Source organism: Pristis pectinata, chromosome 28 (assembly GCF_009764475.1).
Source record: "Pristis pectinata isolate sPriPec2 chromosome 28, sPriPec2.1.pri, whole genome shotgun sequence".
NCBI lineage: Eukaryota > Metazoa > Chordata > Chondrichthyes > Rhinopristiformes > Pristidae > Pristis > Pristis pectinata.
In genome coordinates, this window is record NC_067432.1 from 25,093,707 (window position 1) to 25,120,970 (window position 27,264).

The window sequence follows — 27,264 nt, forward strand, 5'->3', positions numbered from 1 at the left end:
GCTGGCTGGCATTTCCTGGGTCTCTGCATTCATGAAAGATGAAATGAACCGTGTGGTTGTGGGGAATGAAAGGTACTGGAAGGGCTGGTCTCCGACATACGTACAGCTGCAAATTGAAAGAGCGATGGTTGCTGGGTGAATAAGGGGCATTTTAATAATCCCGAGGGAACTTGCGTACCTCCTTAATCTGTGAGACCCTCAGCTGCAGCAGGGAGGGTGGTAGAGAGATCCAGCATGGAAAGAGACCCTTCAGCCACACATTTACACTGATCCTGCATTAATTCCATTTTTTTTTTATTCTCCCCAGATTCTCATCAGCTCCCCACAGATTCTACCCCTCACCCACACACTATGAGCAATTTAGATCATAGACATGCCCCCCCCCCCCACCCAACAAGAAAATGGGGAAGTCAGTATCACAGCACTGTGGAGTTATTGCCATGGTTCAACTAATGTGACCGGATGTGTGAGTTGTTCAAAAAAAGGCAAAAATTATTGTGTGCGTGCATACATGTGTGCGTGTGTATGTACGTGTATGTATGTCCATGTGTGCGTGTGTATGTACATGTGTGTATGCATGTATGTCTGTGTGTTTGCAAGTGTGTGTTTGCATGTGCGTGTGTTACACACTGGATTGTGCCTCTTTCAAGCTTGTACTTGTGACTACTGCATCAGAGTGCACTGTGTTGACAAATCTAGCGAGGTCACGGATTGAATGTACTGGCCGCGGGTGCAGGGGGAGTCTGCAGAAATTTGGAATTTTTTGGCCTTTTTTTTAGCAAGTGATGTTAAGATTTGTGCTTTAAAACAAGACATACTGACATAAAACTCACGGTACAAGGAATGTGAACAAGGGATTAAACAACCTGTGTGTAAATAGTAAACAATGCGTCGCCATAGAGTTGGGAATCTCTTGCCTCTGGCACTAAGGTCAAAGACTGTTGGGGAAAGTCTGAGGCTGGACTGGGAGTGAATACAGAAGGATAGTTAGAGTTTGGACTTGACCCATTAATGCATGTTCTTGAAATGTAAGTTGCGTTTGAATTAAATAAGCTTGATTATAATAAGTGCTTCTTATGTTCACTTGCCGTGAAGGGAGTTTAATAATTCATGTTTGGATTTGTTAGATTCTGAGGTTACTTGTTACATCTGGAAGACAGTGTTTCTATAGTAACCACTCTTAATCACATGATGTTTAAATTGCTTGGAGGACTTACTAACACCCCTGTCCCTGAGAGAATTTCCAAAGTAAAAGGAAATTGTTCCACAAAGGCATATTAAACACCGACGTTCTGAGGCCAAGGCATGTTCTGCCTTTGGCCCCCGGCTGAACTATCACACAAAAAGCCCGGGGAATTGTGCACAATAATATTAGCCTTGCACACCTTGTGCACACGAAGCCTCCACTACCTCCATCTTTGTTGAGCTAAGGAGATCATGGGTAACGGGGCAGTGGGGAGAAAGTAGTGAAGGGATGACACTCAAGTTGGGGGGGATTGAGACCTTTGGGGTTAGTTGGAAGCATCATGAAGGAAGTGGCAATCAAATGGAACTTGTGATCAGCCAAGGTGGAGTTGGGGATTTGATTGACAGGTGAGGAAGGGTAGTGATTGGGCTAGAATGCTGGGGAGGGTGGGCTGAAGGACACATTTAGCAAGGGGTGAAGTAATCTAAAAGGGACTTCTGTATGCCAGACTTCACAAGCTGGGGCCCACAGCCAGACAGACATAATCACAGGCCCACCATGTCTGCACCAGCTCTCTACCAGAGTAACTTGGAGACACAAGAGACTGCAGAAGCTGGAATCTGGAGCAACAAACAATCTGCTGGAGGAGCTCAGTGGGCCGAGATGCACCTCCCGATCAGGTCCTGGTGCAGGGTTTCGACCTGAAACGTCGACAGTTCCTTTCCTCCCACAGATGCTGCTCGATCTGCTGAATTCCTCCAGCAGATTGTTTGTTGGACCAGAGTAACTCACTGGTTCCACCCTCCATCCCCTTCTCCAGAGACCTGTAAATTGTCCCTCACTGTATATTTATCCAATTCCCTCTTAAAGGCCACAATCAAAGCTACTTCCAGATTACAACCACACGAAGTGTGAACATGTTCTTCCTCATGTCAGCCTTGATTTCCTTCTCCTTTATGCCTGTGACCTTTCCACCAGTCTGCTTCTATCCACTCTCTCTGGAACCTTCATCATTTGATATAATTCCATCAAGTCTTGTCTCAGCTTCCCCCCCATTGTGTCCATTAGGCGATGTTGAAACAGGCCTTGCTTGTCCTATAGAGTCAGGGTTGTACAGAAACAGGCCCTTCGGCCCAATCTGTCCAAGTTGCCTACCTGAGCTCGTCCCATTTACCTGCATTTGGCCTATGGCCCTCTAAAGCTTTCCTATCCATCCACTTGTCTAAATGTCTTTTAAACGTAATTGTACCCATCGCTACCACTTTGTCTGGCAGCTCGTACTGTACACCCACCACACACAGCTCGTTCCATGTACTAGAGGGGCTAAGGGACTAAATTAAAAAGCAGAACCAAAAGGGTAATAATCTCTGGATTGTTCCCTGAGCCATGTGCAAATTGGAACAGGGTCAATAAGATTAGAGACTTAAATGCGTGGCTGAAAGGACATTGGCCCCAGTATTGGGGAATGAGGGAGCTGTTCCGATGGGAGGGGCTCCACCTGAACCATGCAGGGACCAGGGTCCTGGCGAATCGCATAACTAGGGCTGTGGATAGGGCTTTAAACTAAATAGTAGGGGGGTGGGTTCAACAGATTGAAAAAGTAAGGATAAAGTTAAAGGGAAGGAGAGTGCAGGAGAGGTTACTGAAGTCTTCAGAATAAAAAGTAAGACAAAGTTTAGAAGGGGATAAGAATTTAACTTCAGGCCACATGGAGTCAAATTTGAGAAGGGGGGTGGTGAAACCAGGACTGAAAGTGTTATATTTGAATGCACACAGTATATGAAACAAGGTCGATGAGCGTATAGCGCAGTTAGAAATTGGCAGGTACAATGTTGTGGACATCACAGAGTCATGGGTGAAAGAAGATCACAACTGGGAGCTAAACATCCAAGGATACACATCCTATCGAAAAGACAGGCAGGTGGGCAGAGGGGGTGCGGTGGCTCTGTTGGTAAAAAATGAAATCAAATCCTTAGCAAGAAGTGACATAGGACCAGAAGATGTAGAATCCTTGTGGTCAGAATTAAGAAACTGAAAGGGTAAAAAGACCCCAATGGGAGTTATATACAGGCCTCCGAATAGTAGCCAGGATGTGGGGTACAAATTACAACAGGAGATAGAAAAGGCATGTAAGAGAGGCAATGTTACGGTGGTCATGGGGGACTTCAACATGCAGGTAGACTGAGAAGATAGACTGGCACTGGATCCCAAGGGAAGGAATTTGTAGAATGCCTATGAGATGGCTTTTTAGAGCAGCTTGTGGTCGAGCCCATTAAGGAAAAGGCAATTCTGGATTTGGTGTTGTGCAATGAACCAGATTTGATTAGGGAGCTTAAGGAACCCTTCGGAGGCAGTGATCATGAGGATAGGCAGCAATACCTCCAGCACGATTATTCTCAACACTGGTGCCCTAGAAGGCTGTGTCCTCAGCCCTCTACTCTACTCCCTATACACTCATGACTGGGTGGCCAGGTTCTGCTCTAACTCCATCTACAAATTTGCAGATGATACCACCGTTGTAGGCCGTATCTCAAACAGTGATAAGTCGGAGTACAGGAAGGAAATAGAGAGCTTAGTGGGATGGTGTCATGACAACAACCTTTCCCTCAATGTCAACAAAACAAAAGAGCTGGTCACTGACTTCAGGAAAGGGGGTGGTGTACATGCACTTGTCTACATCAATGGTGCTGAGGTCGAGAGGGTTGAGAGCTTCAAGTTCCTGGGAGTGAACATCACCAACAGCCTGTCCTGGTCAAATCACGTAGATGCCATGGCCAAGAAAGCTCACCAGCGCCTCTGCTTCCTCAGGAGGCTAAAGAAATTTGGTTCGTCACCTTTGACTCTCACCAACTTTTACCGATGCACCATAGAAAGCATCCTATCTGGATGTACCACAGCTTGGTACGGCAACTGCTCTGCCCAAGACCGCAAGAAACTGCAGAGAGTTGTGGACACAGCCCAGCGCATCACAGACACCAGCCTCCCCTCCTTGGACTCTGTCTTTACCTCTCGTTGTCTTGGTGAAGCAGCCAGCGTAATCAAAGACCCCACCCACCCGGGACATTCTCTCTTCTCTCCTCTTCCATCGGGTAGAAGATACAGGAGCCTGAGGGCACGTACCACCAGACTTAAGGACAGCTTCTACCCCACTGTGATAAGACTATTGAACGGTTCCCTTATACAATGAGATGGACTATGACCTCACGATCTACCTTGTTGTGACCTTGCACCTTATTGCACTGCACTTTCTCTGTAGCTGTGACACTTTACTCTGTACTGTTATTGTTTTTACCTGTACTACATCAATGCACTCTGTACTACCTCAATGTAACTGCACTGTGTAATGAATTGACCTGTACGATCGGTATGCAGGACAAGTTTTTCACTGTACCTCAGTACAAGTGACAATAAGAAATCAATACTAATATGATAGAATTCACCTTGCAGTTTGAGAGGGAGAAGCTAAAATCAGTTGTATCAGTATTACAGTTGAGTAAAGGTAACTACAGAGGCATGAGAGAGGAGCTGGCCAAAGTTGATTGGAAGGGGACCCTAGCAGGAATGACAGTAGAGCAGCAATGGCAGGAGTTTCTGGGAGTAATTTGGAAGATGCAGGATCAGTTCATCCCAAAGAAGAAGCAGCTTTTGAAAGGGAGGATTAGGCAACTGGGGCTGAAAAGTCAAAGACAGCATTAAAGCAAGAGGGCATACAATATTGCAAAAATTAGTGGAAAACTAGAGGATTGGGAAGCTTTCAAAAACCAACAGAAGGCAACTAAAAAGGAATAAGGGGAGAAAAAATGAAATATGAAGGTAAGCTAGCCAATAATATGAAAGAGTATACCAAAAGTTTTTTCAGATATATAAAGAGTAAGAGAGAGGCAAGAGTGGACATCAGCCCACTGGAAAATGACGCTGGAGAGGTAGTGATGGGGAACAAAGGAATGGCAGACGAACTGAATAACTATTTTGCGTCAGTCTTCACTGTGAAAGACACCACAACATGCCAGAAATTCGAGAGAGTCGGGGGGCAGAAGTGAGTGTAGTCACTATTACTAAGGAGAAGGTGTTGGGAAACTGAAAGGTCTGAAGGTGGATAAGTCACCTGGACCAGGTGGACTACACGGCAGGGTTCTGAAAGAGGTAGCTGAAGAGATAGTGAAGTCATTAGTAGTGATCTTTCAAGGATCACTAGAGTCAGGAATGGTTCTGGAGGACTGGAAAATCGCAAATGTCACTTTCAGGAGGGAGGGAGGCAAAAGACAGGAAATCATAGGCCTGTTAGCCTGACTTCAATGGTGGGCAAGATGTTAGAGTCCATTATTAAGGATGAGGTTTTGGGGTACTTGGAAGCTCATGACAAAATAGGGCAAAGTCAGCATGGTTTCCTTAAGGGGAGATCTTGCCTGACAAATCTGTTGGAATTCTTTGAGGAAGTATCAAGCAGGATAGACCACTGAGAGTCAGTGGATGTTGTTTACTTGGATTATCTGAAGGCCTTTGACAAGGTGCTGCACATGAGGCTGCTAAACAAGATAGGAGCCCCTGGTATTACAGGAAAGGTACAGCATGGATAGAAGATTGGCTGACTGGCAGAAAGCAAAGAGTGGGAATAAAGGGGGCCTTTTCTGGATGGTTGCCCGTGACTAGTGGTGTTCCGCAGGGGTCGGTGTTGGGTCCTCTACTTTTCACGTTATATGTTAATGATCTGGATGATGGAATTGATGGCTTTGTGGCCAAGTTTGCGGATGATGCAAAGATAGGTGGAGGGGCAGGTAGTGTTGAGGAAGCAGGGAGTCTGCAGAAGGACTTGGACAGGTTGGGAGAATGGGCAAAGAAGTGGCAGATGGAATACAGCGTAGGGAAGTGTACTTTGGTGGAAGGAATAAAGGCAGAGACTATTTTCTAAACCGGGAGTGAATTCAGAAATCGGAGGTGCAAAGGGACTTGGGAGTCCTATGCAGGATTCCCTAAAGATTATCTTGCAGGTTGAGTCAGTAATAAGGAAGGCAAATGCAATGTTAGCATTCATTTTGAGAGGACTAAAATATAAAAGCAAGGATGTAATGCTGAGGCTTTATAAGGTGTTGGTCAGACCATATTTGGAGTATTATGAGCAGTTTTGGGCCCCATATCTAAGGAAGGATGTGCTGGCAGTGGAGAGGGTCTAGAGGAGGTTTACAGGGATGATCCCAGGGATGAAAGGGTTAACGGATGAGGCGTATTTGATTGCTCTGGGCCTGTACTCACTGGAGTTTAGAAGGATGAGGAGGAATCTCATTGAAACCTACCAAATATTGAAAGGCCTGGATAGAGTGGACATGGAGAGGATGTTTGCAGTAGTGGGTAGGTCTAGGACCAGAGGGCACAGCCTTAGAATAAAAGGACGTCCCTCTAGAACAGAGATGAAGAGGAATTTCTTTAGCCAGAGGGTGATGAATCTGTGGAGTTTATTGCCACAGACGGAGGCCAAGTCATTGGGTATAGTTAAAGCGGAGGTTGATAGGTTCTTGATTAGTTAGGGTGTCAAAGGTTATGGGGAGAAGGCAGGAGAATGGGGTTGAAAGGGCAAAATAAATCAGCCATGATCGAATGCCGAGCAGACTCAATGGGCCAAATGGTCTAATTCTGCTCCTACGTCTTAGGTCTTATACACACGCTATGATTGGATGGTCCCTTTATGAGAGACCAAGACTATTGGTTAGTCAGTCAGGAACAGGTTGGTTGAAGGAATGTCAAAGCCTATGTGTGACAAAACGTGACTCCCACCCTGTGCATTGTGGGAAGCAAGCCAATAAGCATTTTGGTGTCTGAGTAAATTCGGTCGAGTGGCACTCAAACATTTTGGGCTTTGAAGAATTTCTAGGCTTACTGACATTACAAACTCTTCCAGTACCTGGCTCTGCATAACTGAGGTTTTGGGGGTGAAAAGAAGAATTAAGGAAGCTGGTTCCATTGGACCAGGGAGGTTTTGGACAAGATCCCACAGGCATACTGAACACAGCATTAAAGGCCAATGGAATACAGGGAGAGTGTCAACTTGGACGCAAACTTGGCAGCAGCGATTGGGTAATGGTTGACAGGTGCTTCTGTGACTGGAAAGCTGTTCTACAGAATTCAGCACTTAAAGTCCAATTCTATGTTCTCTAAAAACCATGGGTTTTAATGTTGGAAGCATGATTGAGAGGTTTGTTGATGATACAAAAATTGGCTGAGGTTTGTAATTGGGGAAAAAGACAGGAAACCATCAATTGACTGGTCACATCGGGAGGTAAGGGGAAATGGAGTGTAGTTCGGAGAATGTGAGGAAATACACAATAAATGCTCGGGCATTAAGAAGCGTAGAGGACCAGAGAGATTTTGGCATTGCTGAGTGATGCAGCTAGTGGTGCGACAAACAGAAAATGCTGGAAACTCTCATCAGGTCAGGCAGCATCTGTGCAAAGAGAAACAGAGTTAGTGTTTCAGGTCAAAGACCCTTCATCAGGTTAATATTAACTCTATTTCTCTCTCCACAGATGTTGCTGGACCTGCTGGGTGCTTCCAGCATTTTCTGTGTTGTTTTCAGATCTACAGTTTTTATTTACGTTTAATGTGAACCTGAAGACCCACACTCCATGATTCAGAAACAGCTTCTTCCCCTCCACCATCAGATTTCTGAACAGTCCATGAACACTACCTCATCATTCCTTTTATTTCGACTATTTATTTATTTTTGTAATTTATAATAATTTTATGTCTTTGCACTGTACTTTAATTGCACAACAACAAATTTCATGTCATCTAAGTCAGTGATAATAAATCTGATTCTGATTCTGATTCAGCTGGTAGAGCTGTTGCCTCTCAGCTCCAGCGACCCGAGTTCATCTCCAGTGCCTTCAATGTGGAGTTTGCATGTTCTCCCTGTGACCACACGGGTTTCTTCCGAGTGCTCTGGTTTCCTTCCACATGCTAAGTCATGCAGGCGTGGATTCGGTGGCTGAAGAGCCTATTCCCATGACTCTATCTTAACCTTGACCATGTGGACAACACTGCCATTGGCAATTGAACCAATATGGCTCGAGCTCCTTCAGAGTTTACCACAGATACCATCTCCACTAAGCCAATGTGTAATATGCTGAGATGTGAGACCTTGGTAATCAGGGCAAAAAGCTTCATCATTAACTAATGAAGGTGGAGAAATGGGATGAGGCAGCCCTGTTTTTGTCAAATAGCAGCATGTCCCTGACTCCATGCAGTGATCTGGGCACTGAGAGGTGGTGTTTTGGTGTACACCCACTATAAGGGCATCCTGTCTGCACAGTGGCCAATAAGTTAGTGCATATATGCAGGACTCCAGCACTCTGGCAAGCTTCAAGTGTGACTTCAGAAAGGTTGCAGTTATTACTTGCTACCCAAAGTACTAAGAGCCCAGTTAGAGCCACATGCTTAAGCTGAAGAGAGGCACACCTTTCTTTTAGTTGCAAACATCTGGCCCTGCAGCTGAGGAAGGCACAGCTGGAATAGCCTGGCCCACCCCATGGCCAGCACTGAATGCTCCCCCTTCCCCCACCCCACTGGGGCTGTGAAGGCACTTTTCTAAACTGACTTTACCCCTTTAATTTTGCTTATAATGCAGAGAATAGGGAGTGAGGTCCTAGCTGCTCTAAACAGAAAATTCAGCTGATCCCTGGCTATAACTGTGGAAACAAGAGGGAGTGATGTTTGTGTTCTCGGTGAGGCACCATCTCACATATGGTATTTCTGCACACAGTTTGCTGGCATGTGCCATGGTGTGCGAATGGGGAGGAGATTAGAGGGGAAGGTCTTGAGCTCCAGCTGGCATTCCAAGAGTGCTATAAATCCCCATTTAATTACTCTCAATCCTGTTCCAGCTGGTGATACTGCTTGAAGAATACACACAATATTAATATTAACGACTTTTAGCATCGATCCAAACATCATTCAACCAGGAGCTGTATTTACATCAGAATGATTGATGTATTCACTGAACCTGGTACCTTTACTGTACCTGGCTGATTACATCCCTGAGAGACATCAACATGGGGCCTTCTATACAAATTCCCGCACCCCTACTCCACTGTGTCACTGGCCAAGCATCATTGATGGCTTATTGCCTGTACTACAGAATATTTCTTTGTAATAATACTGAAACCAGTGTCCCAATACCTGACACGGCAGCACGGTGTGACGAGGTTTTATGTGAGCTGCAGAGTGAAAGCTGAGCCAAGCAGTTCCTCAAATAGGAGATTTAGGAAATGACATAAGCCCGAGGGAGAGTGAGCTGGCTTACGGTGTCAGACATCCTGAATGCAACCTAGCTGTTTCATTTTTGGTTGTTTATTTCCAATGTTTTCCCTCCAATTATTTAATCACTATTTCTTTTGGAATTCTCCCACAGGAATTGCGTACCTGGGAGGAGCTTGCAATCCGAAGCGCAAGTGTGTGCTTGCTGAAGATAATGGCCTCAGCCTGGCCTTTACCATTGCTCACGAGCTGGGCCACAAGTACGTCAAAACTAATCTCAGCCTTTGTAATGTGCTCCCCAACAAGGCTTTGACATATAAAAATGCTGTACTTGTTGAAGTGTAAAGATCATTGATTTAAATAGATCTGAATTTCCAGTGATTTGTTACACACGTTTGCATAATGAAAATGAAAGTGTTTTTAATTTAATGAATGATCATTGGTTGCAACTGTAACAACTATCTTCCAGTAAGAAGAAGAGATATGACAGGAACTCTGCTATGCCGTTCACAGTGTGTTGGAGGAGTGTTATGCAGTCCTGCGTATGATGGGTGTGGCATCTCTGACATTATATTTTACAGGCATGGGTGGCTTAGAACATCTAAAGGGGATCGTGGTGTGCCTGAAGCAGTATTGTACAGGCTGTGATAGTCTGAAGCTGTGTTGTACAGGCCATAGTATGTCAGAGGCATTGTTATACAGGTTAGGCTGTGTGTGATGGCAGCAGTAAGATTAAGATTAAGATCGTTATTAGTCACGTGTACGTCGAAACACACAGTGAAATGTATCTTTGTGTAAATTGGACTTTGTATGTTTGAGGGTATGTGATACAGTTCCTAGTGTGACAGGGATGTGTTATATAGGCCATGATGTCATGGAATTTATGTTAATCAGGTCCAGGTAATACAGAGCACCCGATACTGGCAGTCATGTGACAGCGGACGTATTGTACATACTGTATCGTATCTCAGTCATTGTTATATGGTCCATAAGAAGACTGAATTGAAAGAATGAAAAACAATTATGCCTTTCTTCCCCTTTGGACATCTTAATGCACATAATGCACTCTTGGAAAGGTGATCACTGTTCGATTATTAGAAGCATAGAAGTAATTTTTGCACAGTATCCTAGAACAGCAGAAGGTGTGCTACATATGAGGCAGGCATTGGTGGCGTCGGTTGGAGGCAGCAGAGAGGATCCCTTGCTATGGGACTTATACCTGTTCTTCAGCAGGGAGATGCAGCCATGAATTGACATTTGATTTGAAAGACAGTGAGCCTGGTTTTAACCCTACCTGATTACATCCTAGAGGCCTCTGCAGGCAGCAACCTAAAGCAGAAGATGACACTACAGATCTATGCAAATCTACATCGAAATTTGTCAAAAGGACTGGTGGTGTTTGACTTGGATTGAAAATGGAAATTGCAGCAGTTTTCACTCTTGAGGCATGACCTATAGACCCTTCAGTTAAACCGTAAATCTTCAGCAGAAGGGGCAAGGGTTTTCAGAAGATGTTGTGGCCCCATCCTCCAATACCCCTTCACCTTAAGAGATCCTTACCCCCAACTCAACTTCTCCTTAACAGTGTGTTAGTTAATCACCAAGCAATTTAAACATCCTGCAATTAATGGTGGTTGCCATAGGAATGGAGTAATCCAGGTGTGATAGTACCTTGTGATCTTAACCAGATATTGGTGCCTCTAGTGCCTTCTCCTACAATGTCTCATTGTTAACATCTTTGGAATGGCAAAGTAGTTGGATCATCTGTGTTGAAGTAAGCCAATGAGAGGAGGATCCACAGTTGGTTAATGATGGGATTGGCCAGAAGTTAATGGTCTTGCTCTCGTGAATTCTAAAGGCAATAAAATTGGAAAATTCTGGAACTGCATAAAGGACCTGCCAAGTTGGCAAAGGCAAGGGAATGTTGTCCAGATGCTTCCTGACTGGTTTCATATTCCTGGCACTTCCAGGCTCCTTTTAGTTCATTCCTTTAGCTTTACATGAGGCTGCTTCTGGTCTCCCAGAGCAGGATGGGCAAGAGATGGGCAGGTGAATTGGGAGAGAATGCTGACCTACTATCCACATGGTCCTTCCTTTCACAAAACATAGAACAAAGGCGAACAATAAGGACTGTACTCGAACCGTGGCACTTTAAGGACGATCGCTGCTGTAATGGAGGGGCAGATCCTTCCTTACTTCATCATTCTGAGATTAATGTCATGTTTCTAAACTTAATTGTATAGTTTTCCCAAAACACAGTAAGTACTGACATTGCTGGGTCACCCAATAAGTTGGAAGTAGGAATGACTTGCTGTAAATTTTATAGCACAAAGTCTGTTTATTCATTTTTAAAAGAATCTCCATGCACTACGAGCAGAGGTAGGAACGCTGTGCTGCTAGGTGTGCGTTTTTTAGACATTTTTAGCAGCTTAAAGAGAACTTAAAGTATCAGGACAAGGAATTCCTGGAACCGGACGGAGGTGCCCAGGGGTGTGGAGAGGTCCAGCACGATGTGTTTCCAATCCAGCTGTGCAGATACTTGGGGAGCAAGTTTGTAAGAAGAGGGAATATGTGGTCAGTGGGTTACAGGGCAAATTATTGGTCTGGCATTAGAGATGCAACAGCAGCTCAGTGTGAACAACACTCACACCAGGATTTTGTTGCAATGAGGAGAGGTATGTGGTCCCAGAAGGAGTGCTAAACTAAGCTTATCCCTCTTCCGCTGGGCAGTTATGCCCCTCCTTGTTCTACTGTGCATCATGTCTATCCATTCTCAGCTTCTCATGAATGTGCAGTGATCAGCTGGGAGCAATGCACTGCTCCTCATTTCAGCATTCAATCACACTCTCAAACCTGCAGTCCCCGATTGGTCAAACTCAGTCACCACAAAGATCATTGCAAACTGACTCATGCACCATGAAGGTTGGGAACCCTTGCCCAGAGCACAAGTGCGAGACACCTCTAATTTATTCTCTTCCATTCTTCAAAGGCCCAAACTGTCACACAAGTGGAGTGAAACGTTCAGCGTGGAAGAGGTCCTGCCACACTTCAGACATTGTAGAAGAAGTCACCATTCATAACTTTAGATGAAAAGTGTTTATTGTCTCTCTGAGAGAAAGTAATCTCAAGGCAGGGTCTTTGTCCTTCATTCCTACTCTTCTTGTATAACCTCTTCAATCAAGCGATATCCACTCCTGGACTTAAGCAGGCAGACACGGTGTTGTCAAAGTGTGATAGAGTCATCCTGCATGGAAACAGGCCCTTCGGCCCAACTGGTCCATGCCGACCAAGATTCCTATCTAAGCAAGTCCCATTTGCCCGCGTTTGGCCCATATCCCTTTCAACCTTTCCTAACCACGTACCTGTCCGAGTACCGTTTAAATGTTGTTAACGTACCTGCCTCAACCACTTCCTCTGGCAGCTCACTCCATATCCTGACCACTTTCTGGGTGAAAAAGTTGCCCCTAAGGTTCCTATTAAATCTCACTCCTTTCACCTTAAGCCAATGCCCTCTAGTTCTTGATTCCCCAACCCCGGGAAAAAGACTATGTGCATTGATCTTATCTATGCCCCTCATAATTTTATACACCTCTATAAGGGGACCCTTGGTTCTCCTACACTCCAATAAAAAAAGTCCAAACCTGCTCAACCTCACTCCATAACTCAGTCCCTCGAGTCCAGGCAACATCCTTCGCACTCTTTCCAGCTTAATGGCATCTTTCCTATAACAAGGTGACCACTGAACACAAAATATTCCAAATGCGGCCTCACCAACCTCTTGTACAACTGCAAGATACTGTCGTCAGTATCACATCCGAATTCTTGCCTTGCCCTTTTTCCAAATGTAGATCCTAGAGCCAAGCAAAGCGAAGACAAAAGCCATGATGCTGATGTATTGTCATAGAGTCATTCAGCTTGGGAACAGGCCCTTCACCCATCCAGTCCACACTAGCCATCAACCACCCATCTACTTTAATTCCATTTTATTCTCCCCACATTCCCATCAACTCCCCCCCGATTCTACCACTCACCTACACACTGGGGACAATTTATAATGGCCAGTTAACCGAACCAGCTGCACGTCTTTGGGATATGAGAGGAAAATGGGGCATGAGGAGGAAACCCCTGGTCACAGGGCACGGTAGTGTAGCGGTTAGCGCAACGCTTTACAGTGCCAGTGAGCCGGGTCCAATTCCGGCCACTGTCTGTCAGGAGTTTGTACGTTCTCCCCGTGTCTGTGTCGGTTTCCTCTCACATTTCAAAAGGCGTACGGGTTAGGCAATTGTGAGCATGCTATGTTGGCGCCAGAAGCGTGGCGACACTTGCGGGCTGCCCCAGAACACTCTACGCAAAAGATGCATTTCACTGTGTGTTTCGATGTACATGTGACTAATAAAGAAATCTCATCTCAACCTTTGCACTGACAGCACCAGAGGTCACTGGAACTTGAGGCAATCCTGAGTCTTCCCTTTATCACCCATAATATTTGGGCAGAGATGTGGCCACAGCAACACTGGTCTGAGCAGATGGATTGAATGAGCACATGAGCAGTGCAGTTGGAAGTGTTGAAGAATGGAAGAGTTTCCCAGAGGGTCAGTTCATGTCCCAACTATATTAACTTCAATTCTCCCAAATTTCAGACAAGGCACAAGATACTAAAGACCAGTTTCTGTTCTACAGACTTCAGGGCCAGTGTATTAAATCAGGCTCTGGCTGAAGTATAGAAACACTTTCCGAAGAGCTTGTGTTTATGCCTGAATGTATTGCTTCAGGATCAGTGAAACTATTGTGATGCATCTTACACCCACTGTAAGAGGTGTCTCTAATTTGTGCTCCAGATCACAGAGCTGGAGGTAATCCAACACATCAAGGAAAGCGAGAAGTGTTCAGATTGAGATTTTCAAAGGGTAGTCAGCCCACTGAGGATGAGAGAGCTGCCAGCAGCAGGGGAAGAGTTGGTGGCTGTTCATAAGTCCAACAAAGGGAGAGGATCTGGTGGAACAGAAACAGCCAGAGGAATTTGTGCAGTGTTCCAGATGTTCTTTGATTGCCAGCTGCTGGAGTAAGAGATATTTTTGAAAGATGTGAAAAAATACAGAGAGGGAAGAAGATAAGTGAATCATCCTGCTTCATGTGGGAGTGAATAAGCTTGGAAATGAACAGGCTGGTGTTCCATAAGGAAAAAAGTTTTAGGGATTTGAGAGCAGGATTTCAAATGTGCCAATCTCTGGGTTACTGCTCCAGCCAGATGCCAGACAAGTAAATAATCTTGCATTTTTGTAGCACCTCTGGAAATTCCATGTGCTTTTGAAGTACAGTCTCGCATGCCCCTTTACTCAACATGGTACATTTTATTTCATGAGGTGTCAGAGGGAATCAATCGTGTTCAGGACTCTGGGGATAATTCTTCTGTCCTGTATTGAAATAGTGGGGAAAGGAACTTCTATGTTTGTGCCAGGGTGCTTGAGGCCTGGTTTAAGGTCTATTGGAGAGACGTCCCCTCCAAGTGCTCAGCAACCTAGCAGTGCAGCTCTGCAAGGTCAACCTCAGTTTTTGTGCTTAAGTCCAAGCACTGCTCCCTGCGGCACCCCGCTAGACACTGCCTGCTGCTAGGAAAAGACAAAAAGAGCTGCTTATTTCTACCTTCTGTTCCCTTTGGGCAGTGAACAATTCTAAATTAGTGAGACTTCAAAGTGGGCTACTCTTAGAATATAGAGTAGGACAAGGAGGTATTAAAAATAAGAGCTCCCCTGTATAAATGCAGCTGTTATTTGCAATTTAGTAATATCTGTGCTTTTACATTTTAGTTTAGAGTGGCTGGAGATTTTCCAAAGATTATTTCAGGAAAATTACTTTTATCACTGCAAATGGTCAAATGTAAAATAATGGGTGTTGGATGGCACCCCAGTGTTGACTCACAGGCCTGTTTTCATCATGGTGATTAGTGGTGGACAACAGAGCCAGAAGACGTCGATAATCTGACCTCAGTTGTAACATCAATTAATATACAGACCCCAACTATCAATCTGAGTGCCAGAATTTATGGAGGGAAAGGAACGGTCGACACTTCGGGTCCTGATCCAGGGTCTCGACCCAAAATTTCGACAACTTCTTTCCCCCCACAGATGCTGCCCGATTCGCTGAGTTCCTCCAGCAGTTTTTTTTGCTCCAGATTCAGGCATTTGCAGTCTCTTGTGTCTTCTTACTACCAGAGTTTGTTTTGCAATTCAAAATCTAATTATTCAAAGTTTAAGTGTAATTTTCAAAGTTTAATTTGACAACTTTTGAATTTTTATTTTAAGTTATTTATGTTTGAGTTCCATACCAGACTGTGTCAGAACTAATTTTCACTCCTCTCTCTCCGCAGACTTGCGTGAATGTTTGTTACCTTGAAATTATTCTTCTAGCTCTGTTCAGTATGTATGTTTGGAATGACTGTAGGATGTTCAGCATATAGTAAAGGCATCTTTGTAGTATGTTTAGGATGTAAGAATGAGTTTAGTATGTTTAGCATGTAGTGCTGGAATCCTTGGAGGATGTTTAACATGGCACACTGGAAACTGTGGCATGTTTAGCATGTTGTACTGAGCTTAGTGTTGGATGTTTAGCATGTACTGGAATTACTGTAGTTGTTTAACATGTAGTAAGGAAATCATTTTAGTATGTTAAGCATGTTGCAGTGGAATCCCTGCAGTATGTTTAACATGTTGCATTAGAAACTGTGCCATGTTTGGCATGTTGTATTGGACCTACTGTAGCATGTTTAGCATGTTGTACTAGAATCAGTGTAGTGTGTAAAAGCAGAGGGTTGGATTTGCTTTAACTAGTTGTCAATAACAAACCTGACAGGTGCTGATTACTCCCTGCAATAGGAGGCCAGCTGCAGCAATTTCGAGTGTGAGCTCAGAGTGGTGACAAATTGGCTAAACAAAGAGCCTCAAGAATGAATTAATTGACTGTGTAATTTCCTCCTGCTATGTTGGATACTTGACCTTTGCACTCTCTCCCAATTTGTCTTATCCCACTCCATTCCCAGCAGTAGTTACTAGACAGCAGTCCCGAGCAGGAGAAGCCTCCAGAGCCAATGTGGTCCAGGCCGAGACGAGCTGATCACTGCAGGTCAGAGCTGGACTAGAAGAAAAGGAGATGTCCTCACTGAAACATACAAGACTGTTAAAAACTGGTGGGGTGGATACTGGTGACTCACCAGCTGCAAGATGTCGTATCTGTGGTTTTTTGGCATTGCTGCTTCCTAAGGCAAATAACAAAGGTGAAGCTAAAGACAGAACACCTTTTATTGTAGGCAGTAACCTCTCCCCAGTATCTGGTACAACAGTACACCAAAAACATGCCAGAAAGTAACCCTGTTAGTTTCCCTGGTCTGATCCTAAGTTTACCTTTTCACTGCACTTCTTCCCCTCTGAAATAATGAGCTTTTACAGTAAAACTCCATTAATTTGGTAAGTTTGCAACTTCGGTGGTGCTGAACTAGTAGATTTTCCAGATTACTAGATGTTACTCCATCATACATTTAATGTACTTATTCTCTAAAAGTTGCACTGTGGAATAATAATTTTTCCAGTGAACCCAGTAAGTTTAAAGGCAGTACCAGATGCAAAACCCGAGTGTGTAAAGGGACTGCAAAAAATAGAAACAGGTGAGTTTAAAGAAAGCCTGGGATCCAGGGCAGTAGGAAAGGAGAACTGGAACTGCCTCCCTGGTGAGTGGACGGGGTGTGACCAGATCCTGAACCATCAGAACATCTGAACAGTCTGGAGCAGATTATAAGAGTTTTACTTTATAAATTATAAGCTACTTGCACACATTAAATCATGCAATCAGTTGACTACATGTATGAATTGATACAATTAATCATTCTTTTACAAATATACTTAAAAAAGATAATCAATTGTAAATTCACTCAGTATCTTGTTGCCAGCAAAGTCTTCACTATAACCTGTACTTAGTATCTCTGAAGTATTCATTCCAAGCACTGTTAATTCCAGTAGATCACTTCTCCAGATATACTTTATACACATCTGGTCTCACATCCTGTTCTGTAATTTTTGCTTCCATGTAATTGTCTTCATAACTATGAATACACCGTTTTACATATTTCTAAGCATCAAGCAATTCACATAAAACTTAACTCAGGTCTAATAATTCTCACGAACTACTACAGCAGTTACAATTACACAGGTACATGGAACCTTACAGGACAGCACGGACCCTGTTGCAACAGTTTCTACTTTGGTTGCTTCTTAAGGTTCTCCATCTTCTAGCCTCTGCATTCACGCTTTCTTGCATCCTAACTCCCACTCTCACTTCCTGTAGATTCTGGACCCTTCCTCCTTTCTCTTCTTCCAGCTGCCCCTTTGGAAGTCACACTGTCATCTTCGCTGAGTTTCCTTTACTGGATCGTCGACAAGGCTTTGAATTCTGCCATAAATGTTTTCAGTCTATCTTTTTGCACTCTGACTATACTGGGCTGACATTAGCATGTCACCCACTATGATATCCGTCCCATGAATTTTGGAGCTTTTGAACTCCCTCTGCATTGTAAAGCAGTCTCTCTTAATGCATCCAGCTCTATCTGTGCTCAATTCAGGCCACTCAACAATTCTGTAAACAGAAGGAGTCTGGTGGCCACTGAGTGAGTCCCCAAAAATGGCATTATCTCATCTCCATCACTATCATCTCTGCCACCTCACTACAGCACTACCTGCTGAGCCTTTTACTTCTCGTTTGTGGATTCCTTCCATGCCCCATACTTGTCCTAAAACTCCCATCAATAGGCTGTATCAACCTGTTCAAATGGGTTGTAGACTCTTGCTCTGAACTGCCTGCCATCAGGATTTGTGAATACTCCCATTATCCTGGGATGGCAGGGTCACTCTTCAAATGACGTCTTTCACTTGGGCCACTCATTCCAGAGTAGCCCTAGGCTCGTTATGTTCTCAGAAAACTCTGGTCTAGGTCTCTGGCCAACTGTTACTTTTCTTTATAGCTTTTTCTCAATGTCATGGTGGTCTCCAATAGCCCTTCTGCGATCAGCACCTTCTGTCCCAGTAATCTGCTTCACTTGGTGACTTGCAATGGACTAGACATGAACCCTGGCAGATACCCTGTCAACACCGAGAGCCCAGGACTTCAGATAAATTCTTTATTGATATTGCCCATTCTCATGCTACTCACCTTGGGATATCACACTCCCATTCTCCACCATGTGGTTTCGCTGTGGTCATTGGCTCTCTAGCACATCACTTTCTCTCAGTTTACATAACTTTGTCTCACCTCATCTCAGGCAGGTCACAGGTTTCGCTTTACTTTCAATCCAAGCTTTACACTCATCAGATGGACTGTCATTAACTTCCATCTGGTGCCTCTCCTTCTGTAACTTGGTTGCCACACCTGCTCTTGTGGAGAGAATTACCCGTATTCGCTGCACTCCTCCCATTGCCTCAAGTAGGTGTTTGGTAACCAAACAACCACTGGTTTCCGTGGATATTTTGTCGGAGCTGCAGCCTGATAGCCTGCTCCACCGAAACTGGAGATGTCCATAGCTCTCAATCCCACCAGACCAGTCATCTGCTTGAGTGGGATCAGTGCACTCCAAGTGTGAATTGCTTCTGGATTTCCTCTGTGCCCAATGGTGTGATCCTGTCAATGACACAGACCCTCCAGTCTGTGCCCTTGATCACTGTGCGCTCTCCTGGCCCAGAAAATAGTCAGTAGCTGGACCCATCTACCCCGATGACAGTCCAAGAGCACACCTCCTGCACAGGCAGTCGCTCGGCAGGCTCCCTTGAACATTAGTTCCAACATGTCAAATGGTTTCATTCAAATTCTTTCATTCACCAGACAGCACATTAAGTGATCTGGCAACGGTGGATCTAATAAGGTCTAGAAATTGGTCTGTGTCCTCACCGTAACCATTCCTTAGGTTACTAACTGCATGTGTCACACCTGTAACTCTCAAAAATCTCTGCTGGTGTTTGTATTAAAATGTCCCATTAAGGTTTTCACTGTACCGTCATCTGTGGTTCACGGTGCCTGAAGATTCACCAACATGCAGGTGTCTCCAGCCCCATCTCCAGCTACATCACCACATTCTCGCATGTTTTTCTATTCCATGTCCTCCTCAGAAACCACACAAAATAATGTTTTCCCACAGGAACATTTTCACTTATTCTGGATACAGGGACAATGGCTGATCTCCATGTGCTTCTAGACCTCATTGACTATCCGCCATATCGACTGCCAACCGTTGTCACTGCTCTACCTGCTGAACCCTATCCTCTGTTTACTTCACACTGTTTCTCTCTTATACTCCTCCCTCAAATGCCCATATCCCAAATCTTGCCTGTAGGCTGCTTAGTTTTGCTGCTCACAAGAGCAGAGGTCAAACTGCCAACACAACACCATTTATTGAAGGCAGTAACTCTCCACTAACAACAGTGTCTGATACTGCAATGCATTTGAAGTCCTATCACTTGTACACCTCCAATTCTTAAAGGAGCACTCACACTTATAGACATTGTCTTAGGATAAGGGGAGGGCCATTTTGAAGGAAGATAAGGAGATTTTATAAGAGGCTTGTGTACTTTTGGAATATTTTACCTCAGCAGCTGTGGTTACCCTAAGGGTGACAAATGCCCAGTGGGCTGGCTGATCTGTGCCAATGAGGTCATGGAATCATTTCGGTGCCCTGGCTGTCCATTCATTCCCTGGTTAGATTATTGCATTCATTGCATCTCCCAATTCCCACTGACCCACCACCCATTTCTACTGCCCCACCATCTAATTCCCACTGCCCCTGCCACTCTCTTCGCCCTCATTGACTTTCCCTACCCACCCTGTTCCATCCATGACTACCTCCTCAGTTAACCCTCTGCCACCCTGGCTGACCTCTCACCATTGTTTCTTAAACCCTCGGCTTTCACAGACCCCACCCACAGTCTCTCACCTGCCCCTGCTTGACCCCTCCACTCTCTCTCACTGACCCTCCCCCTGCCTTTATTGAACTCCTGCCCTCAGAGACCCCTCTCCTGCCCCCATTGACCTCTCTGCAGACCACGGTAATTTCCTGGAATGGGAACAGAGGAGCCTCGTGGTTGGAACAGTGGTTGGGACTAATGCAAAGGTGAGCCGTGTGCCGCCATTTTCCTGTTGAGGTATGGTCATTGAGGGTTGGTAGCGATGGAAAGGCAAGGGAGGGTGAGAGGAGTATGAGGGAGGGTGAGAGAAGAATGAGGGAGGGTGAGAGGAGAATGAGGGAGGACGAGAGGAGAACAGAGGGTGAGGGAGGGCAAGGGAGGGCGAGAGGAGTATGAGGGAGGGCGAGGAGAGAACGAGGGAGGGCAAGAGGAGAATAAGGGAGGGTGAGAGGAGAACGAGAGAGGGCAAGATTAGAATGAGAGAGGAGGGTGAGGGAGAGCAAGAGGAAGAGGAAGGCAAGGGAGGGCAAAGGAGGTGGCAATGGAAGGCGCCCAGGGAGTGACAGAGGGTGTGGGAGGCAGCAATGGGAGGTGACAAGTGGGGAACAAGGCAAGTTTAGGGAGGCAGTGACATGAGGGGGGAGGTTATGAGAAGATTGTAAGATGTTGGTGAAGGGAGTGTCAGGGATACAGTGAGGGGAGTGGCAGAGTGACGATGAGAGGTGAGGATGTGGAGACAGTGGTAGGAGGATGAGGGATGGGGAGGGAAGCACATGGGCAAGGTGAGGAGTGGCAGTGGTCAGGGTGAGAGATGCAACAAGGAGGGGTGGGTCAGGGAGGCAGCGAGGGGGTGGTGTTAGCAGGAGGGTGAGGAATTGGTCTTGTTGCTCTGCACGGTGTGACATGTTCAGCAAGGGTGTTCCTTCGCTGAGCACAGAACTTGCAGGGGCAGTTGGGACTTATTTTGCAGGGCAATTCTGAATTATTTTGGATCTGTAAATGGGACGGTATCCGTGACCACCAGGTGGTGCTGCAGCAGAATGGATGTATTTGTTCAGGGGTTGCTGCTCAAGTAAAGTTGGTTAGTTTAGAAGTTGACAGCCCCAACTCTTGAGTTTGCTTCCCTTACCTTTCTCTGAATATTGGCCTCAAAATATGGCTACAATGACCAATGGTGCACATCGGAAAGGTGGCCTCTGTCACCCATATGGAAGCTTACAGCTTCTGAAAAGCCCTGGGGTTAAAGGTCATTTTGGAACTTAGCTTTCCATGTTACCTTGCAATATATCATTTAGAAAACAGCTCTCCTGTAAGTGTCTCCCATCCCTGTCAGAGCTCAGGCCCGTCACCTTCTGTTGCAATTGTATGGATTACTTAACTTAGAGTTGTAAATGTTCCTACTATTGAAGGAGGCCACTTGGCCCCTTGTCTCTGTACTGGACCTTCTCACATCTGGCTTCTATATAAATGTCAGCCAGGCATGATCTGAAGCTGTGGAGATATTTCACAGGGTTTGAGGCAATGAAGCAGTCTGAGAAGTGAGCAGGCCATACAAATGATTTTTAGGCAGCTTGGAGTGATTTGCTTGTTACATCTGTGGTAAGCTGGGACTCCGTCCAAGAGAGTGCTGCTGAGAGCACTGTTGCTGGCCAGGGGTTGTAGGGACGGGGATTACTGCAGCTCGACAGTGATGGCTGGAAGCCAGTCAAAAGTACTGCTGCAGAGCATGATTTACAGTGAAACATGTACTACCAGTGTAAAATCACAGTGCTCTCAGTGCACTGTCACTGCACTGAAGCAGCACACAAAGCACTGGAGGATCTCAGTGGGTCAGGCAGCATCTATGGAGGGAAATGGACAGTTGATGTTTTTGGTCTAGACCAGATGAAGGGTCTTGACCAGAAACGTTGACTGTCCACTTTCCTCCATAGATGCTGCCTGATCCGCTGAGCTCCCCCAGCATCTTGTGTGTTGTTCCAGATTCCAGTATCTGCAGTCTCTTGTGTCTCCACAGCTCAATTCTATTCAGGCTTGAGGTGAGGCAGTGTGAATGGTTTTTGTGCCCCAGAGAATGGATGTCTCAGGGCAGGAGTTCCATGGCCACAGCTACAGGTCAGGCTGTTCCTTATCCTTAATGTGGAGCAGGTGGTCACACCTTCCCCTGCCTGTCCTCCAGTACTCGAGGGTTGTCCATCCTTTCCCTGGACTCTATCACTCTGTTCAGATCCCCCGTTGCAGTTGATGTTTGGGGAGAGATCAGGGGGCACCATCGAGAGGTGGGACTGTCGGTTTGTTGGGTTTGAGGTGAGCTCCATTCAGGGCTGGTGTGTGGAAGGTTTTTAAGGTCCAATGTCAGTTGAAGTGCTTTGTCGTCTGTTAGCTAGTGGTGCTCTTCATGGAGGTTCAATGTGGGGTCAGGCAGGAAAAGCGATGTGGACTCAGTGCTCCGGATAGCTTTCTCATGACTGTCTGGAGCTGGATGTGTCTGTGGTGCTCTCTGCTGGGTTGAGCAGCAGTCCTGTGTTGTTGGGTAGACCAGAGCCAGTTGTGTGCGAGATTCACCCTTGGCTCTGATATTCAGTGAGTCAGTGTGTGGTTAAGGTGGCACTGGGCTGATTTGGTGTTGGACTGTGGGGGAGTTGCCTGCCGCAGTGCTGAGCCAAGTTCTACTCCAACCTTCAGCATGTTCAGAGGGACAACTGAAACGACAGTCTTGGTAGAATTCAGCCAGAGTCTCCGCTGGCTGAGGTGGGTTTCCTGAGGGTATGGATTTTCTGTGAGTGCTTCTCAAACCCTGTCGTTCTTTAACAACACACAAAACGCTGGAGGAACTCAGGTCAGGCAGTGTCTATGGAGGGAAATGGACAGTTGACGTTTTAGGTCAAGACCCTTCATCCGGTCCAGATGCAGGGTTTCTACCTGAAATGTTGACCATTCACTTCTCTCCATAGATGCTGCCTGACCAGCTGAATCCCTCCAGTGTTTTGTGTGTTGCTCCAGGTTCCAGCATCTGCAGTCTCTTGTGACTCCTGAAGTTCTTTATCTTGGGAAACAGGTCCAAGCCTCAGAATGTGCAACGAGCCATGGCTGTGGGAGGGAGGTCGCTGGAGTATGTGTTGAGGAGGGCCAGCAATAGTCAAAGACTCATACAGCACAGAGAAAGGCCCTTCAGCCCAAGTCGTCCATGCTGACCAAGGTGCCCACCTAAGCTAGTCCCATTTGCCTGTGTTTGGCCCATATCCCTCTAAACCTTTCCTATCCATATACTTATCCAAACGTCATGTAAATGTTGTTATTGTACCTGCCTCAACTATTTTCTTTGACAGCTTATTCTACATACCTATCACCTTCTGCATGAAGAAGTTACCCCTTGGGTCCCTTTTAAATCTTTCCCCTCTCACCTTATACCTATGCCCTCTAGTTTTTGGTTCCCTTTCCCTGGGCAAACTACTATGTGTGTTCACCCTATCTATGACCCCATGGGTACCCATTACTGGTTGTGCTGGGGTGGGTGATTCCGATCTCCAGATGCACACAGATCTGTCAGTTGCTAGTCATGGAATTAACTAGTTGTAGGATTTTCATCCAACAGCTGATGTCGGAGAGATTGGCAGCCCACTGGCACCCCAAACAGTGCCACAGATAAAGGGGAGGTCAGTTTGCTTGGCTCCCATCTTCAACCCATCCTGGTTTGGGGCTTCACTGTGAGTGGTCAGTGGCAGGACCTGATCGCAGCAGTTACACCCTGTGCAAAAGCCTCCTGTTGAGCTGGCATCGTTGTTCCTTGGGTCGGGTTCTGTCCACCTAGCAGATAGGGTTAAGGAGAGCAGGAGCAAGGAACAGTAGCTGTCTGCTTGGCAATGGCCACTGTCCTGGATTGACACCAGATCTCTGGAATGTTTCTAGTGCTGCAGATATTGGTAAACAGCTCTGCTAGTTACTTCCCTGATGTGGTCCACTGTTCTTCAGGAATTTGGGATAGATTCCATCAGCTCCAGCTGCATTCCCTGACTTGTTTGCCTTCAGGATGTAGTCCCGATCCTTGCTAATGGAGGGGTCTGGAGAGCTCCACCCACTCTGGCTCATTCCTGTGAGAGTCCAGTGAGGTGGTTTGACTGCCTACTCGTCCCTACAGCAGGAGCCCTTCAGTCTATCAGAGGCCATGCTCTGCTGCTGCTGCTGTGGGTGATTGTCAGCTGCACCTCATGGAACAGGAGTCTCCGGATCTCCTGCACCCCACCCTCTAGTGGGGGGTGGGGCAGCACAGTGAAGCAGCAGGTAGTGCAGCTGCCAAACACCGCCAGAGACTCCTGTTCGATCCTGACCGCTGGTGCTGCTTGTGTGGAGCTTGCATATTCACCCTGTGACTGTGTGGGTTTCCCCTGGGTGTGTGCATTTCTCCCCACATCCCAAAGACCAGCTGGTAGGTTAATAGGTCACTGTAAATTGCCTCTGGGGCAGGTAGGGGGAGAATCGGGGAGAGTTGATTGGCACGTGAGAGGGAATAGGTTACAGGGAAATAAGTGGGGGAGATGGGATTGATCTGAGATCTGGCACAGTGGTGTAGCCTATAGAGCCACTGTCTCACAGTGCCCTAACCCTAAGTCAAACCAGAGTAGGATTACACTATGAATGGAAGGGCACGAGGGAGTGTAATGGAACAGAGGGACCTAGGAGTACAAGTGCATAGTTCATTGAAAGTGGCGTCACGGGTCAACAGGGTGATGAAAAAGGTGTTTAGCACACTGGCCTTCATCAGTCGGGGCATTGGGTAAAGGAGTTGGGACATTATGATGCAGTTGTATAAGTCATTGGTGAGGCCACACTTGAAGTACCGTGTACAGTTTTGGTCACCCTGTTGTAGGAAAGACAAAGTTAGACTGGAGAGAGTGCAGAACAGAGTTACGAGGATGTTGCCAGGACTAGAAGGCTTGAGTTACAGGGAGAGGTTGGCCAGGCTAGGTCTTCATTCCTTGGATGAATTTAGGGTGAAAGGGGAACGATTTAAAAGGGACTTGAGGGGCAACTTTTTCACGCCAAAGGTGGTGAATATATGGAATGAACTGCCAGAGGAAGTGATTGGGGCAGGGCTTAGAAGGACTGAACGCAGGAAATTGGGTCTAGATGGGTGGGCACCATGGCCGGCATGGACTCGTTGGGCCAAAGGGCCTGTATCTGTGCTGTATTGCTCTATGACTCTATGTCTTACACACTGTTTGGATGAACCAGTTGTATGTGTTCGAGTTGTTCTCTGTCTCTTTTTGTGTTTCTCTGCATTACTTGGGTTTGAAGTAAGGAACGGACATGACAATCTGATGATGAGGATGCATTAGAAGATGAACAAAAAAAATTGAAGGTAAAACAATGAAATAATGCAAAAAAGATTGCAGATGCTGGAAATTCTAAGTAAAAATAGAAGATCCTAGAAATACACATCAGGTCAGGCAGCATCTGTGGAGCGAGGTGGTGTGTGTGGTGAGTCCACAAGTCTGTGACCGATCAGTTTAACTTTGACTGTGTAAGGATTAGTTTAAGTCCACAGCAGCACCACAATGTGAGACATAACAGTAATCAGACAAAAAGCACATGAGATACGGCATTGTGAGGTGTAATGGTTTGTGAGCACAAATTATGTCACTATGAGAGTGGGAACTGGACATATTGACTGCTCAGACTTAAGCTCCATTGGAAACCAACTGTGTGGACCTTTAGTTCACATATAGAAAGCATAGAAAGGTATTTTCAAGCAGATAACATCTCCACTGGTGGGAGTGAAGACAATGTGCCTGCACAGAGTAATGCTGCACAAAAACTCAACAAAGCCATTCTTCTAACTGAAATAAGTTCTGAAATGTACACTATGTTAGCAGATCTTTTGATGAAATGGAAAGCAAAAGATGTTTTGTTAAGCAAGGTTGCACAAAAACAACAGGAGACACAAGAGACTGCAGCTGCTGGAATCTGGAGCAACAACAAAATGCTGGAGGAACTCAGTGCGTCGAGCAGCACCTGTGGGGTGAAAGGACTGGTGCAGGGTTTTAACCTGAAACATCAACACTTCCTTCATCCCCACAGATGCTGCTCGACCTGCTGAGTTCCTCCAGCAAATTGTTTGTTGCTACAGGATTATTTTATTCATAATCCTCAGAAATTATCAAGCTAGAAATTTGGAACTAGGAATGAGAAGTCAGTCAAGACTGTTAGTGAGTGCATTGCCCCAAAGTAGGAGCTGTCTCAACATTGTAATTGTGGTGCATTGTTAGAGCTTGAGCAGTGTGATAGCCTGGTCATGCTTTAAACACACGGAATCCTAATTTGATCTTGCATGCAATAAGGTAGTTAAAGAAAGTGATTCCAGCAGTTTAATTCCTTCGGAGAGGAGAAGTTTCCACAGCAAGAAGCCACAGAAAACAAGTTTACACGCCATCAAAACCAATTTCAACAAAGGGGAATTGGACATGGAGCATCTACAGTAACAGCAGAAATGGCAGAGAGAAGAATGCTTACAAGACTGTTTAACTGGTCAGTGCATCGACATAACCATTGACGCGGCACAGATTGCTTAATATTCGCCAGCGGCGTTGATGTAGAATACAGTGCCGTTGGAATGTATTTGGGTGAAGTATCGCAGACGATAGACCAGATGAAATTTTTGAGAATCAATGGTCAGCAAGTAGAAGCACCAATGGCTGCAACGGATGGTACTAATCAACCAAACTGTGATGGGCGAAAGTTGGCTCAGAGTAGTTCAGCATACACTTAGATAAACTAATGGAAAGGTGCATAGAAATGTTTCAGGATACCAATACAGTTATCACAGCTTGTAATGCTCATGTCCTGTATCAAGCCCGGTGCAAAACTAATCTAGTCTATGCCTCAACCTGTCTCTGTGTT

At 45.7% G+C, this 27,264-nt stretch overlaps 1 protein-coding gene across 1 annotated transcript in view; it reads left to right on the forward strand.

Moving 5' to 3' along the window:
- The window catches only part of adamts17 (ADAM metallopeptidase with thrombospondin type 1 motif, 17), a 357,749-nt gene that overhangs the window by 112,689 nt on the left and 217,796 nt on the right, over positions 1-27,264 (forward strand). Inside the window, 1 exon segment of the mRNA XM_052040638.1 lies at positions 9,588-9,693. Within this exon segment, the coding sequence (XP_051896598.1) occupies positions 9,588-9,693 (106 nt within the window).